This window comes from Arvicanthis niloticus, chromosome 1 (assembly GCF_011762505.2).
Source record: "Arvicanthis niloticus isolate mArvNil1 chromosome 1, mArvNil1.pat.X, whole genome shotgun sequence".
Lineage (NCBI taxonomy): Eukaryota > Metazoa > Chordata > Mammalia > Rodentia > Muridae > Arvicanthis > Arvicanthis niloticus.
This window is the reverse complement of record NC_047658.1, coordinates 94,444,780-94,460,704: the sequence shown is the minus strand read 5'-3', so window position 1 is coordinate 94,460,704 and position 15,925 is coordinate 94,444,780. Positions and strand designations below refer to the sequence as shown.

Here is a 15,925-nt window from a genome sequence, read left to right as displayed (position 1 = left end):
AGTTGGCCATAACAGCCCAGATAGACTTTCAATTTGATCTTTGCCTAAGGAGCCTGTTGATTGTAATGGGCGGGCATGATCATTCTCTATTCACAATGACGAAAAGAGTTCTAAAACCTGAGCCAATTGTCTTCGGACAATTAGTGGAACGGAACTAGGAACCCACATACGCAGACTCAAGGCTCAAGGTCCTCCCAAGCCATGTTGCTGTCTTCTCTGGCAAATTTATGTTTTAAGTTTCCAGAATCAGAAGGGTGGAATGTGAGGAACAGAGGGACACAGGACGTAGTTAGGAACAAACTGAGACTGTGAGTGGCTAACTGTTCAATGTGGGTACCGACTACTGGAGCTATGTTTCCAAATCTGTATGTTTCACATCCCAAGGAAGAAACCTTGTAGAAGAAAGAAGAAACAAGCAAATTCCATTGGGACATTTTGAAAACTGTCCAAAATAACATTAAAAAAAAATTGGGCCAGGGGCTGGAGAGATGGGTCAGGGGTTAAGAGCACCAGCTGCTCTGCTCTTCCAGAGGTCTTGGGGTCAACTCCTAGCATGCACATAAGTGGCTCACAACCATCTGTAATGGGTCTTGATGCCCTCTTCTGATGTGCAGGCATACATGCGGATAGAGCCTCAAAATACATATACAAATAAACGTTTTGGGGAAAAAATGGAATATGGGTGGTGGTGAAACCTTTAATCCTAGCACTTGGGAGGCAGAGGTACACAGATCTCTAAATTTGAAGCTAGCCCGGTCTTTGGAGCTAGTTCCAGGACAGTTAGGAATACAAAGAGAAACCCTGTCTCAGAAGCCTTTGCTCTCAAGTACTCCGGCAGATCTCTATGAATTTTAGGCCAGCCTGGCCTACATACATGGGTTCCAGGCTACATAGTGAGATTCTGTCTCAAACAAACAAAAATCACATTTCCTGGTATGAGTGCTGATAATAAATTCCCATATTTCCATATGTTCAGGTAAGTAATGATACACAGTTATGACTGGGGAGCAGAGTGGCAGCGTTGCTACAGGAGAGAGGAGAGTGTTGAGTATGCTATAATTCTCATCACATCAGAATGCCCAGGCTGGGCATGGTACCACATGCTTTTAATTCCAACACCCAGAAGACAGATATGAAGATCTCTGTGAGTCTGAGGCTAGCCTGGCTTACATAGTGAGTTCCAGAACAGACAGGGCTATAGAGAGAGACCCTGTCTCAAACAACAACAACCCAAACAAACAAAGGAAGCCAGTGTAGGTGCAGTTGTACATACTTATCCTAGCACTCAGAAGGCTGAGGCAGGAGGAGGACATAAATGCAAGGGCAGCTTGGGCTCTGTAGCAAGCACCAAATCAGCCAGGGTCACATAAACCGACAGGGTTACACAGCATGACCCTCTCTACACAAAACCAAAGTGCATGCAGATACAATGAAGACTAGAGAGGACATCCCTAAAGAGTGTTATGTCAACTACTGAACAACAGAGGAAATGGCAAAACAAAGAAGTCAACGTCACTTGTCACAGCTATATGGTGACAGCTAAGCCTACACCCTCGCTGCTTCTTACTGCAGCCAGCCCCTCCCAGAACCCCAGCACGGCTCCCTTACAGGGAAGTGGAAGTGGAAGTCCATGCAGGATTTATCTGGGGTGACAGACGTGTTTCCACTGAGCTCGTGGCTTCCTCCTGGGAACAGGCCTCGGCTCCTCGTCCGGTGGCCATCCAGCTGCAGGGTGTAGCTGAGGTTGGCAAGCAGGCGACCTGAGCAGGGAGGAAGGCAAGAGTTGAATGACGGGAGATCTTCCCCAGGCTGGGTTTGGGGCAGCTCTTCTGGGAGCATGGAGGAACCAACCTTGAAACTGAGGCGTGAGTGGCCGGATGTGGAAGCACACCTTGAGCTTGACACCTGCCTTCTGCTCCTGACTGGCTAAGTGGGAGCACTCCACCTCATGCACTTGAATTTCCTCTGGGGAGAAGGACAGCTCAGTGACAACATCCACCACCGGCCTCGAGCTGTAGAGCAGAGAACCACTAAATGTCTCCTTTGGGCACACCCACTGGGCTTGTGACACATATGTGGGAGCTCCATCCAGCAGAAGACAGAGGACTCTCCTTCCATGTCACAGTCAGAAGTCTCCCCAAAGTAGCAGTGACAATTAGGGTGTCCCTAGTTTACTACAGCCTTGTGATCTATTTTCCCCCCATTTAAAAGAAAATGACCTTTGAAAACAGAGAAATCAAGGCCAGTGAGCTGGCTCAGTAGGGTAAAGGCCTAGTGAACTGAGTTTGGTCCCCAGGAACCACATAGTATAAGGAGAGAACAGACTCCTTCACATTTGAACCATGGCACGTGCACACACACACACACACACACACACACACACACACTAGAAATAAACAAACATAATTTCTGTTTTTTGAGACAAGGTTTCATTATACACCTCGAGCAGGCCTGGAACCTGCTCCATAGACAGAATGAACTAGAATTCCCAAAGCCCCACCTTCCTCTGCCTCTCAAGTGTTAGGATTAAAGGAGTGAGCTACCACATGTAGCCCAATAAACATACTTTTTCAAAAGCAATGTCTGTGATGTGGCTATGCAGGTAAAGGTATTTTCTACCAAGTCTGAGAATCTGTAGCTGGTCTTTGCTACTTGTGGGTTCCTCTTTCTTCCACCCTTCTCCACCCTATTTCCACAATTTCAACCCCCTAACACTAGATAGGAGAGAAAGAAGGACAGGGGATGGGGGTGGGGTGGAGGAGGGAGAGAGAGACAGAGAGAGACAAAGAGAGGTCCCTGAATTTCATTCCATTCCCTCCCTTTCTTCTTCAACCACGGCTACTAACAAACAACAACACTGAACAACTAATAACTAATAACCACCCACCCCACCTCTTGGGGCCCTAGCATTTATATATCCTCTAAAAAGATCCCAGAATGCCAGCCTTCACATAATTGCAGAAAGCAGCTGTAGCCAGCAAAAACTGCACCCTTGCTAGAGCACGAGGCAAATCATAGTCAGCTGCTGTGGACAGTCTGAAGCAGACCCCTATCCCACACCTGGGATTAAAGTGAAAACATGTTTTTATAATATTTCTGTATTTATAAAGAACCTAAAATTCAAAAATTATCAGTAAAAGAACCTACATGATGGAAAGAAAAAGCTGACACCCATCAGTTGTCCTCTGACACCCTCTATGTGCATATCCACAAGCACACACTAAGCAAATAAATATGTGGGTGGATGGATAGATAGATAGATGTTTTCCTGAAGAGAGAGAGAACAAGAGAAGCCAGAGTGGGCACACCTACAGTCCCAGTACTGGTAAGCCTAAAACAGAAGACCACAGCCTGGAATAATGAGGCCTAAGAGGGAGCAAGAGACCTAGTTATGCCACATGATACTGGGGGAGGGGTGTTCTATGCTGTGTTTTGTGGTATTGGGAAATGAGCTTAGGGACAAATATATATATGTTTTTTGTTTTTTGTTTTTCTTGAGACAAGATCTTAGTCACCCCTGGCTGATCTGAAAATCACTATGTAAGCCAGAATAAACTTCAAGCCTTTTATTACCCATGATGCATTGCCTGTCTCAATCCTACCACACTGCCCTGGGGCAATCACACTCCCATCTTTCCTGTCAGCCTTCCACTTTTCTTAAGGCTGTGGCACATGCTGGGCTTTCTGTAAAGCTCTTAACCTAGGCTTCTGCTGGCCTGACACATTCCCATCTTTCAGTTCTCAGCTCCAACCCCAGCCCCTCAGAGAGGCCCCACCTGCAATGGGTAGCCTCTGCTGCTGTCTCACAGGAGCCTGCTCACTTCCTTGTAGCGCTCAGTGGTCTAACCACCGACCTAAATTTTCATCATCATATTCTTACACACACTTGGGGCCCAGTGTCTGACCCTGACTTCAAGCAGGTGCTGGGCATGGTGGTACATTCCCACAATCCAGGTGAAAGAAGGTGGAGACAGGAAGACCTTGGCCTCAAGACCAGTCTGGGCTACCATACTGAGCTCTAGGCTAGCCTGCACTGAATTGTGATCCTGCCTTGAAAAGGCAAAACAAAATCTTCCAAATAAAACAAACAAAGCTATATAGAAGGTGACAGGGCTGGGGGGAGGAGGGGTGTGCAGTGACAGAGAGCCTTCTTAGACTGCACAAGGTTCTGGGTTCCATCTCCAGAACTGCCACAAAAACTAAAAGGGGCCAGCAAGATGGCTCAAAGGATAAAGGAGCTTGCCTCCAAGTCTGACAACTTGAGTTTGATCCCTAACCCACAGGGTAGAAAGAGCTGACTCCCAAGAGTTGTGCTTCCCACATGTAGTGTGGGTTGTGCATGAAAGCAAACACACACACACACAAATAAACACAATTTTAAAGGCACAATATGTGATAATATTAATTCTCTGTATCATATCACTAACAAAGCAGGAATGTCACTGCCATTTTTAAAAAAAAAAAAATGGAGAAACTTGGGTCCCAAGGACCCAAGCTGGCAGATTTTAACATCATACAATGAGAGACTTGGGTGCAGATCTCATCTGGGCCTCTGAGTAGCAGCTGCTGAGCCTGGGATATGACATGGAAATCAGGAAGAAAGGCCAGCCCCAGGGGCTTGTGATGTCAGGGCAATTCAGGAAACCATCTTACCTCAGTACAATCACCTGGCCCTCGGCTCCTACAACCACATCTGCCAGTTTGTCCCCTCCAAGGTCCTTCCCCCCATGGATGGAGCGTCCAAACCACCGGATTCCTGAGGACACCTGGGTTCCTTGTATACGCTGGATACAAGAGAGAAGTGGATGCTAAGCCAGGGAGTCAGGCTCAGACTTAAACTTGGAGGCTTCAGGGTGTGTGGGATCCCAGCTTGATGGGCAGGCAGGGTACCTCACCTGGCTTGGCTGGGGACTGAGCCCACCAGGCTTCCCATTGAAGACATACACAACCCCCTGATCCTCCAGAGGGGCTCCCACCGCCACATCCGTCAGCCCATCCCCATTGATGTCTGTCAGGGCTGTTATGGCTGCTCCAAATCGACCAAGTGGGTAGCCAGAGTCACCCTGTAGCTCTGAGACCATTTCGAACAGCGACTAGGAAGGAGACACACATTAACCTCTCAACCGCAGCAAACTCTCCCAGAATGTGGCAAATGTGGTAAATGCACAGAAGAGCACAAAAGAAATGTGTGACCAGGTCCCTTGAGGCATCAGAATGCTCCTGTCAGGCTGATCTGAGCTAAGTACAGCATAGTTTGTTTCTGTCTGCATGCCCTGGTGGCTCTAAAGAATGAGGAGGTCTCCTTAGCCTTGTGTTCACATTTGTAATATAAGAATTGTACGTAGCTTAGGAGATGATCAAACAACAAAATGAGGCCACGTGTACACGGTGCTTGGCACCCAGTCTTGCACAATATACCACAACTATCAGCTGTTGTTTATTGTTTTAAAAGTTTGGTTGGTGTAGCAAAGGAGAAGCCCTTCAGAATAGCCCAGACCTGAGCAGGACTTCACACCTTCACTCTGCTCTGTCACTGCTGGGGTCCTGGTTCTCACCTGTTTTCTCTGGTAGGTGAACACTCGGCCTCCTCTCTGCTCCCCATAGAACAGGGGTGCTCCAATCAGCAGCAGCTCTGCCTCGCCATCTTGGTCCAGGTCAATGCTACATAGTTCCCCACCAAAGTAAGATCCAATCTGTGAGGATAGCAAGACATCTGAGGAAGAGTCAACAGGGCCAGTAGGAGGTTCAGGTCCTCTCCGACCCCTCACCCATACCATGTCTACCTTCCCCAAATGCACCATCTTGAGTTCATGTGAATTAAGACAAGTTGGGCCCCTGGGTGGAGAGTCTCGAGATGACATTTACCTCTGAGGTTGCTCTAAGCAGCAAACATGACTTATCTTACCACGTACAGTGTTTGCAAGACATAGCAATCTACTCATGTCCCTCTCACCTGAGTCCCTTCTATCTTCTGGGTCTGGTTCCAATGTCCTCCAGCCTCTGGGGCTTGGAAAAGCAGCACTTGTCCCACATGCTGGTACCGTGGGGCTCCTGCTGCCAGCAGTGGTCTGGAGCTCCGGGAGGCCAGCCAGGCCACAGTGTAACCTGATAAAACATCTGGAGTTAGAAGCGCAAAGGCTGCTGGGAGGAGAGCCCAAGACACTGAGCTCATAACCAAGACGCATGGAAATAGCCAGGAGGCCTTTTACCTGAGAGGGGCAGCCATATGCATGCCACCCCAGCACCGTTCAATCGTATGCTCACCCAGGGGGCAGCCAGCCATCTGCTTCGGACACAGTAAGCATATCTGCTGAGATGTGACTGATTTTGTTTCACGTACATGAGTGTTTCACCTGCACATACATATATATGTGTCCCATGTGCATCCTTAGCAACCATGGAGACCAGAAGAGGGTCTCAGATCCCTTGAAATTGGTGTTACAGATGGCTATGGATCACCATGTGGATGCTGGGACTGAAACTCCAATCCTCTGCAAGAGCAGCCAGTGTTCTTAATCAGGAAGCCATTTCTCCAACCTTTTAGTTAAACAACCAAAGAGGGGGAACACACCCTGAATGTGAGCAGTATCCTTTCCTGCTGAGTTGACTACAGATGAACGGTGACCTCCAACTCTGGCCGCCATGCTCCACCACCGTGTGCGGTGCCTCTTCCTAAACTCTGAGCCCAAATCAAGCCCTTCCTTCCCTTTGCTGCCTTTTCAGATCTATTGTCCTAGCAACAAGATAAGTAATTTATACAATAAGCTCAGAAGAGGGCAATGAGCTGGGCAGTGGTGGCGCATGCCTTTAATCCCAAGCATGTGGAGGCAGAGCCAGGTGGATTTCTGAGTTAGAGGCCAGCCTGGTCTACTGAGTGTGTTCCAGAACAGTTGGGGTTGCACAGAGAAATCCCTGCAGAGTTGATGTGCACACTGAAAACAGCTGATATGTTGGTGCACATTTGAACTCTTAACACCCCAGGGCCAAAGCAGGGGGTCTGTTAGTCCCACACTGGCTACTCACATGAAAAGGACGGGAAGGGAAGGATACTTGAGAAATTTCCATTTTAAACATGTTAGTTCAAAACCTTTTTCAGGGCTGAAGAATTTGTTTAGCAGTTAATGGCTGATTTTTCCCCTCCAGAGAACCCAGATCTAGTCCCAGTACCTATAGTGGCTATATGACTCCCTCTTCTGGGTTTCAAGGGTACTGTGTGCATGTGGTACACAAGAATACATGCAGGCAAAACTATACACATAATATATGTGTATATATATATATATATATGTATATATGTGTGTATATATATATGTATATGTATATGTATATATGTGTGTATATATATCAGAAACAAAAATCTTTTCACCAAGATGGCACCAAATGTTAAAAAAGAAGTCCCCATCCTTCCCAAAGCTGAAACCAAAACCAAGGCTTTGAAAGTTATGCAAGCAGTGCTGTGTGACATCCACAGCCACCCAAAGATGATTCTCATGACACCCACTTTCTGGTGGCCCACACTACTGTGGCTCTGGAGGCAGAAGAGCCCCCCAGGAGAAATAAGCCTGGACCCTGCACTGTCACCCAGCTCTCCTGATCACTGTACACAGACAGAGGCGACAAGACCAGAGCAAGCAGGCTGCGAAGACCTCTAAGCCACTGCACATGCCCCCAGCTGCTGTTCTGGGTGTTGCCACAATAAACAACTTAAGTAAATATGGTGTCAAGCACTTTAACCCCAGCACTTGGGAAGCAGAGGCAGGTGTATCTTTGAGTTTGAGGCCAGCCTAGTCTACATAGTGAGTTCAGGTTGGGAATTTTTGTCATCCTCCCTGCCCCCAACACACACACACACACACACACACACACACACACACACACACACACACATAAATATGGTTCAAGATTCTATCTGATTCTTTTTGCAGAGCAACTAAAAACAAGCAAATCCCAGGCAAGGAGTGGGGAGAGACTGCACCTCATTCCTGTTCAGTTCATATACTTGTGAAGCACCCACCTGAGGGATGCCCTTGGGAGTCTGAGACATGGCTTAAATCTCAGTGTTCTGACTTTCTAGCTGAATGACCTGGAGAAAAACATCCCATGCCTCCTCTCAGTCTGTTTATAATTAAACAACGAGAGAGACAGACAGAGAGACAGAGAGAACAGCAGAGCTGCATGGAAGTGGTTCTGAGAATCAGAGAAAAGCACAGACATAGTGCTTAGCTTGGCTCTAGTGAGAGCTAAAGGCAGCTAAGAACACAAAAGGCAGACTGTAGGGAGTGAACTGAAGGAGCCTCAGTGTGAGGCCCCATGGCAGCCTGGGAAGAGCACCTCAGGTGGCTTAGCAGCCTGGAGCAGTGCCGGGTGAGAGCTCAGCAGGGCATGAACAGACTGACACTGGCAACTGTAACCAGACAGACACATGTCTTTTTCTCTGTGCCTAGCATGAGTTTTATTTGTCTGGTTTTGGTTTTTCAAGACAGGGTTTCTCTGTGTAGCCCTGGCTGTCTTGGAAATCACTCTGTACACTAAGCTGGCCTCAAACTCAGAGATTGGCCCATCTCTGCCTCTGGAGTGTTGTAACTAAAGGCATGTGCTCCCACTGCCTGGCAGATTTTATTTTTACTCTGTGTGTGTGTGTGTGTGTGTTCTGGGGGGCCAGAAGAGGGTATCAGAGTCCCTGGAGCTGGAGTTACAGGTGGTTGTAAGCTGCCCAGAGTAGATGCTGGGACCTGAACTCTGGTCCTGGGCATGAGCAAAAAATATGTAAACTCTGACCTCTCATCCCAATCCCCCACCCTCCCCTTCCTTTTAAGACAGTGTCTCTATTTAGGCCATGATGGCCTCTGAATTCACAGTCTTCCTCCCTTAGCCTCCCATAGTGCTGAGATTACAGGCTTGAACCATCATCATCATGACTAGATGAAAAGAATTCTTGAAATTAAATAAAACTGGGCTGGTGAGATGGCTCAGCAGGTACAGGCTATTGCCACCAGAGTAGACGACCTGAGTTTGATCCCTGGAATGCACATGGAAGGAGGAAGAACAAATGCTTGCAAGTTGCCCTCTACACATCCCCATGGCATGCTCACACGAGCCGCTCTAGAATGCATAATAGCTTGTCTCAGAAAAAAAGGTTCACACCTGTAATCTAGTGTTTGGGAAGCTACAATAAAAAGCTTGCAGTGAGTCCCTGGCCAGCCTGGACTAGGAAAAAGGAGTCTGTCTCAAACTTTCCTCTCCTAAGGGGGTTGTGGGGTGGGGAGAGAGAGAGAAGGAGAGGGAGAGGGAGAAAGGGAAGGAGAGAGAGAGAGAGAGAGAGAGAGAGAGAGAGAGAGAGAGAGAGAGAGATTTCACTATTATTTTGAAAACAAGTCTGAACTACATTCTGGCCTCTCCAACCAGGGGGAAAAAAAAACAAAACAAAACAAAACAAAACAAAAAAAAAAAAAAAAAAAAAAAAAAAAAAAAAAAACAGCAGAAAAGCAAAGTGCTCACCCAGATAACCTTCTTCCACATCTGAGGTCATCGGTTCATGCCCAACAAATGTGGCACCCTGAAAGTCTTCATTCAGGTCCAGAAAGCCCCCGGCCCAATTCTTAGCTCCAACGACTCCCACAACTGCATGGCCCTGCCCAGGGAAGGAGAGGACCAGGGTGAATGTCGCCTCCAAGCCTGCTGAGTCAGCTGTACCCCCAGCACCCTCAGCTCATCGATGCACACCTTGCTGAGGTCCGAGCTGATCCCGCTGGAGGAGAGTTCCATATTAAAGGATGACTGGTCCTGTTTGCTTGTGCCTGAGGGACAAAGGAGACCCAAGGAACAATAAGAAAGAAGATATTTGTGTGAACAGTGAGCAAGAGGCACGACACTGACCTCTGGACAAGGTAGAAAGCATAGACCTGAGTGTCCCAGTCCTTGTAGTTCAGGGGTCTGACTCCAGCGGACTGCTGGGGTCACCTATGTGAATACAGGCAGCAATAGTTGGACCCAGACTATTTATTGTTTTTTTTTTTTTAATGGGGGCTAGACATCAGGAGGAGGCATGGGGGCGTTCTGGAAGGAGCTAGAGGGTGAGAGTGAGAAAATGATTAAAATACACTATACACTTAGAGAGCAACTAAAGCAAGGTTATTTTAAGACAACTAGTCTTTGGTACTTTGTTACAGCGGCCACAGCAGCTAAGTTTTACATCCATGAATAGCTGGTATTGTCTTTTATCTTTTTGTGGGGTGACAGGGTCTCTCTATGTAGTCCTGTCTGTTCTGGAACTCATTCTGTAGATCAGGCTGATCTTGAATTCAGAGATCCACCTGCCTCTGCTTCCTGAGTGCCGGGACTAAAGACATGTACCATCATGATCCGTCCTTATTGCTCTCAAATAACAGAAAAGAGCAAAGCAAACAGAGAAGGAACGGTTTCTGTCTGAGGTCACACAGCAAGTAAGAGGCAGCAAGGGGCTTAGACCTGGTCTACCTAGTGCCACCCTGCACACCACAGAGTGTCTTCCACTGAGGTGGGCACCGAGGCTGTGTCCCGGTACAGGGGACTTCCCTATGGATCCTGACTCCTACAGGCACACTTGGCCGCCTAGAGAAATGCTCCCTCCCTTATCAGTCCTCTGTCTGCTGACTTTGACTTTGCTTTTCCAAAACCTCTTTGCATTCTAGGTCAGGAAAGAGTGCGTCTGGGCACCCCTCACATCCGGCTCCTGCCATGTTGTCCATCTTCTGTAATGTGAAACCTGTAATCAGTGAAGGTGTGCTGAGCCTTCTATGCAGCCCCTCCTCCCCACAGCTGCCAGCATCTGGGGCTCACCCTCAATAGCATAGATCTTTTTCTGCAGATCAGTAAATAGACCCTTGAGCTTCTCAAATGTGTCCAGAATCTTCACAAACTCTTCTACAGGCTCTGAGGCAAATTTGTGGAGTGTCTTCTGCCTTTGTACGGTTGAAAAATGCTTGCCAACCTGTGAGGGGGGGAGAGGGAAGAGCTGCAGCACCCCAAAATCTCTGACCAGTTTTCTATCAGTCAGAAGACCTTAGCAAAGTGAGGAGGGAGCTTGGGCCTCAGAAGAAGAAGAGGTGAGACTACAGGGCCTGGAAAGCATACCCCGATGATATAGCGGGTTATGCCTTGGGCTGCACTGATGTTGCCTTTGTCAGTTGCTTCCCCATCTGTAATGATAACAAGCACCTTGGTAGCATCCGGCCTGGCACCAGACTCTTCTTTGAACACGTGTGTCCTGTGTCCAAGGAAAGGGAATGTGAGAATTCTCCCACAGCAGAGCCCAAGGCCCCACCCCACTGCTCACTGAATCATCATCCAACCAATCACTCAAAAGCCTCTCTCTAATCTAACAGGCAAGTGTTCCCAGCCTTCTGGTCTTCTCTTACCCCCGATCCCTTGCCCTTTGACCACCCTTTCCCTCTGGATTGGTGGGCTTCACTCTGTTCTGGGTAGTCCAGAGGTGTGTCCCAGAATCCACTTGTAGAAATGGGGAAGTTTGAGAAGGGGTTACTCTGGGTTTCACCAACCCTCTATTCTAATCACATGACAACCACAATTTAGTCAGCTATAGGTACCTGTCTATATGAAAGTCCAATGGGGAAAAGGACTCTGCCTCCCTGCCTCTCTGCCCCTCTGCCCCTCTGCCCCTCTGCCCCTCTGCCCCTCTGCCCCTCTGCCCCTCTGCCTCTCTGCCTCTCTGCCCCTCTACCCTCTGTCCCTCTGCCTCTCTGCTCCTCTGCCCCTCTGTCCCTCTGTCCCTCTGCCCCTCTGTCCCTCTGTCCCTCTGCACCTCTGCCCCTCTGCCTCTCTGCGACTCTGCCTTTTGAAATTTGGAGTCACTTTTCCCAAGCAAGCAATTTATCAGCAGCTTCTTCCTTCCCCACCATGTCTTCTGCACAGCAGAAGAATCTTTTTTTTTTTTTTTTTTTTTTTTTTTTTTTTTTTGATTTTTCGAGACAGGGTTTCTCTGTATAGTCCTGGCTGTCCTGGAACTCACTCTGTAGACCAGGCTGGCCTCAAACTCAGAGATTCACCTGCCTCTGCCTCCCAAGTACTGGGATTAAAGGCATGTGCCACCACTGCCCGGCCTTTTTTTTTCTTTTTTATTTATCTTTTTTTGAGACAGGATCTCACTATGCAGCCCTGGCTGGTCTAGAACTCATTATGTAAAGTAGATTGGCCTCGAACTCCCAGAGATCCACCCACCTCCACTTCCAGAGTGCCAGTGTGTGCCATGACACTCAACTCAAGAGGAATCTTTTAAAGAACATAAATCAAGAGTTGGGTGCAAAGGTATAATATGCCTTTGATCCCGGGACTTGGAAAGTTAAGGCAGGAGGATTGTGAGTTAGGAGCTAGCCTGAGCTAAAAGAATAAAACACTATCTCAAAAAATAAGGCAAAACACAAATAAATATAAGTCAGACCATTGCTGCTCTGCTCAGAACTCCCTATGACTTATTCCGGAGAAGCCAAAGCATCACTATAGACTCAGTCCTCTCTCATCTGGATTCTACCACCATGTCTCTCACCACATCTGCTGTGTCCCCTCAGTCCTCTCTCATCTGGATTCTACCACCATGCCTCTCACCACATCTGCAGTGTCCCCTCTTCTTTATTCTCCCCAGCCACAGAGTTGGCCTGATTCCCTTTTCTTTTTTCAAGATTTTGGGTTTGGGGTTTTTGTTTTGTTTTGTTTTTAGTTTACTTATGTGTATTCATATGTGTCTCTGTGGGAGTGAGTACACAAGAGTCAGGTGCCTGCAGGGGCAGGAAGAAGGCAATAGATCTCCTGAAGCTGGAGTCACAGGCTGCCCAGTATGGGTGCTGGGAACAAAACTGCTGTCCTCTACAAAAGCAATACAGGGCTGCATTCTGTAGGTCTGGCTGATCTAAACTCTCTATGTACCTCCGGCTGATCTAAACTCCACTTGTACTTCAGGCTGTCTGGAACTTGCAGCAATCCTCTGCCTCCTGAATGCCGACATTAGACTCATGTGCCACCACATCTGGCTCTTCTTGAATATTCCAAATTTGCTAAAGTGTCCTCCAAAGCTTGATCTACTGAGTGGCACTGTCGGCAGCTGGTGGGGCTTTCAAGAACTGGAACTTAGTGAGAGGTCTGAAGTCACTGAAGGGGATAACAGGACCCTGCCTCTTTCCTCTTTCTCTCCTTGACTTCTGGGTTACCTCTCTGCCATACCCTCCTGCCATGATGGACCACAACAGTCCATAGCAGTAGAACCTGGATGATCATGGACTGACATTTCCAAAACTGAGTCAAGGGTGGGAGCTTGGTGGGAGCATGCTTGTCTAGCATCATGGGGCCCCAGGCTTTAATCTCACCAGCACAAAACTATATGCCCAAGCAACCTGTCTCTTTATAGGTTGATGGTCTATGATGTTTGTGATGGAAAGCTTCCTTGGGGTCTGTGTGGTTGAGGTCCTCACACCTAAGGGGTCTTATTAGCAGGGTCCCTCTCTAGCTGGGTATCGTGGTACACGTCTGCAATCCCAGCACTTGGAAGATTGAGGCAGGAAGATTAGGAGGAGGCACCCTCATGCCTGGCTGAAGGTAGGTTTAGGAAAATTTTCTAAAGATTTATGCGTGTGTGCACGTGTGTACACATCCCTGCACACTCCAGTGCAGGTCATAAGGAGACACATTGTGTCTTCCGATATTGCTCTCTGTAAATTTCACAATAGAATCTCTCTTTGATCCCAGGGCTTATGTGTTCTTACCTAGACTAGAAAGCAGCAACTCTCAGTGATCCTCCTGTCTCTATCTCCTTCAAAACTGGGGTTACAAGAGTGTCCTGGGTACTTGGCTTGTTACATGAGTATTTGGATCCAAACTCAGGGTCCTTTTAACTGCTAAGCCATCATTCCAGTCCCTAATTTAGGGGTGGGGGAGTTGAAGGTTGGGGGGGGGGACAGGCTGGGTATGTAGCCCAGGCTGGCCTCAACCTATAAAACTCAAAATTCTCCTTCAGAAGCCTCCCCAAGCTGCAATTTAGGTGTGGACTAACCACACGCTGCTCTCCACTTGCATTTATACAATCAACTGCCATACTCTGCACCTGCCCATTGGCTTTCTGTCGTCCACCACTAGAAAAGCTAGCTCACATAGAACAAATGCCTAGACACAGGCATGTCTTTCCTCAAAAGGGGACTTACACCACATAGTTGATGGCACGAAAGGTATTGGTCAGCAAGAACATGGGCTGCACGTTGCCTAGCAGAACATCCGGGTTCTTGTTCTGCTTAACGTAGTCCAAGAAAGTAAATTCTATCCTGCACTCTGTGGAAAACTGAACAGCAGCAAACTAGGAAAGAAAGACATGGTATAGGGTTACAGGTCCCTCTCACTGTCTGCTCCAGGCTCAGCTTCCCCCGCAGCTGTGGAACCCAGGGACTTGTGATTGCTGGGCAAGTCCTGCCCATTCAGATAACTTCCCAACTCCTGTCTCTCCTTCTTATGCAGACCCCAAGTAACGCAACTTCACTTCCCTGCCTCAAATTATTCTTCAGAAAAATTAAGATAAATATAAACAGGTGTAGAAACAAGATATAAGAAGACTCTGCTTTCTTACCTAGAGATGTGTGCTGGGCTCCTGGTCTCTAGGCCCACTTAACTCACCAGTATGGATAGCTCCCAGTAACTATGTCTGTAAAGAAAACCCCCTAAACTAGACAGAGTTAGCTCGACCAGACAGTCACCCAACTGATGTTAGGCCAGCCAGAATCTCTCGATAGATAGATAGATAGATAGATAGATAGATAGATAGATAGATAGATAGAGATTGATTTTTCGAGACAGGGTTTCTCTGTGTAGCCCTGGCTGTCCTGGAACTCACTCTGTAGACCAGGCTGGCCTCAAACTCAGAAATCCACCTGCCTCTGCCTCCCAAGTGCTGGGATGAAAGGCGTGCACTACCCAGAATCTCTTTAGAATTGGGGCTTTGCAGAAGGAAGTAGTTAAAGTGCCTTTCTGGAAGTTTATCATGCATTTCCTACCCATGAATCTACAGAGAAAAGGGAGCCCATCTACAAAGAAAGCAGAGAGGAAAGATGGAGACAGACACAGAAGGAAACAGTTCCAGAGAACTGGGCTGCTCTTAACTCCTGACTCTTGATTCAACCACGCCCATGCTTTCTGAAGACAAACCTCACAATACACCTAATGGCTTTAGCCAGTTCAGTGGGCATCTTGGGTCTGTGTCTGAGGCCCTGGCATCTGGGTGTACATGGGTACCTGGGTCTGTGTCTGAGGCCCTGGTGTCTGGGTATACATGAGTACCTAGGTCTGTGTCTGAGGCCCCGGCGTCTGGGTGTATATGGGTACCTGGGTCTGTGTCTGAGGCCCCAGCGTCTGGGTGTACATGGGTACCTGGGTCTGTGTCTGAGGACCCGGCGTCTGGGTGTACATGGGTACCTGGGTCTGTGTCTGAGGCCCCGGCGTCTGGGTGTACATGGGTACCTGGGTCTGTGTCTGAGGCCCCGGCGTCTGGGTGTACATGGGTACCTGGGTCTGTGTCTGAGGCCCCGGCGTCTGGGTGTACATGGGTACCTGGGTCTGTGTCTGAGGCCCCGGTGTCTGGGTGTACATGGGTACCTGGGTCTGTGTCTGAGGCCCCGGAGTCTGGGTGTATATGGGTACCTGGGTCTGTGTCTGAGGCCCCGGCGTCTGGGTGTATATGGGTACCTGGGTCTGTGTCTGAGGCCCCGGCGTCTGGGTGTATATGGGTACCTGGTAAGAAGTGTTGCTGAGTTTCCTCATCACATCCTTCATGAAATCCAGGATTTTTTCAAAGTCCTTTCTATCCAAGCTCTGTGAGCCGTCGAACAGAAACACCAGGTCGACATTGCCCTTCAGACACTCTGCAGAGACCACATGCAAACAGGTCTGACTGATA

At 48.2% G+C, this 15,925-nt stretch overlaps 1 protein-coding gene across 2 annotated transcripts in view; it reads right to left on the bottom strand.

Moving 5' to 3' along the window:
• Itgal (integrin subunit alpha L) overlaps positions 1-15,925 on the bottom strand; it is a 55,399-nt gene that overhangs the window by 15,593 nt on the left and 23,881 nt on the right. For both annotated transcript variants that reach the window (XM_034506239.2, XM_034506248.2), the window contains exons 7-18: positions 15,760-15,890; positions 14,187-14,335; positions 11,113-11,245; positions 10,819-10,969; positions 9,724-9,797; positions 9,499-9,631; positions 5,954-6,105; positions 5,556-5,693; positions 4,896-5,093; positions 4,654-4,784; positions 1,852-2,012; positions 1,609-1,760 (exon numbers count right to left, since the gene is read on the bottom strand). In XM_034506239.2, the coding sequence (XP_034362130.1) occupies positions 1,609-1,760; positions 1,852-2,012; positions 4,654-4,784; positions 4,896-5,093; positions 5,556-5,693; positions 5,954-6,105; positions 9,499-9,631; positions 9,724-9,797; positions 10,819-10,969; positions 11,113-11,245; positions 14,187-14,335; positions 15,760-15,890 (1,703 nt within the window). The remainder of the gene's footprint in view (positions 1-1,608; positions 1,761-1,851; positions 2,013-4,653; positions 4,785-4,895; positions 5,094-5,555; positions 5,694-5,953; positions 6,106-9,498; positions 9,632-9,723; positions 9,798-10,818; positions 10,970-11,112; positions 11,246-14,186; positions 14,336-15,759; positions 15,891-15,925) is intronic.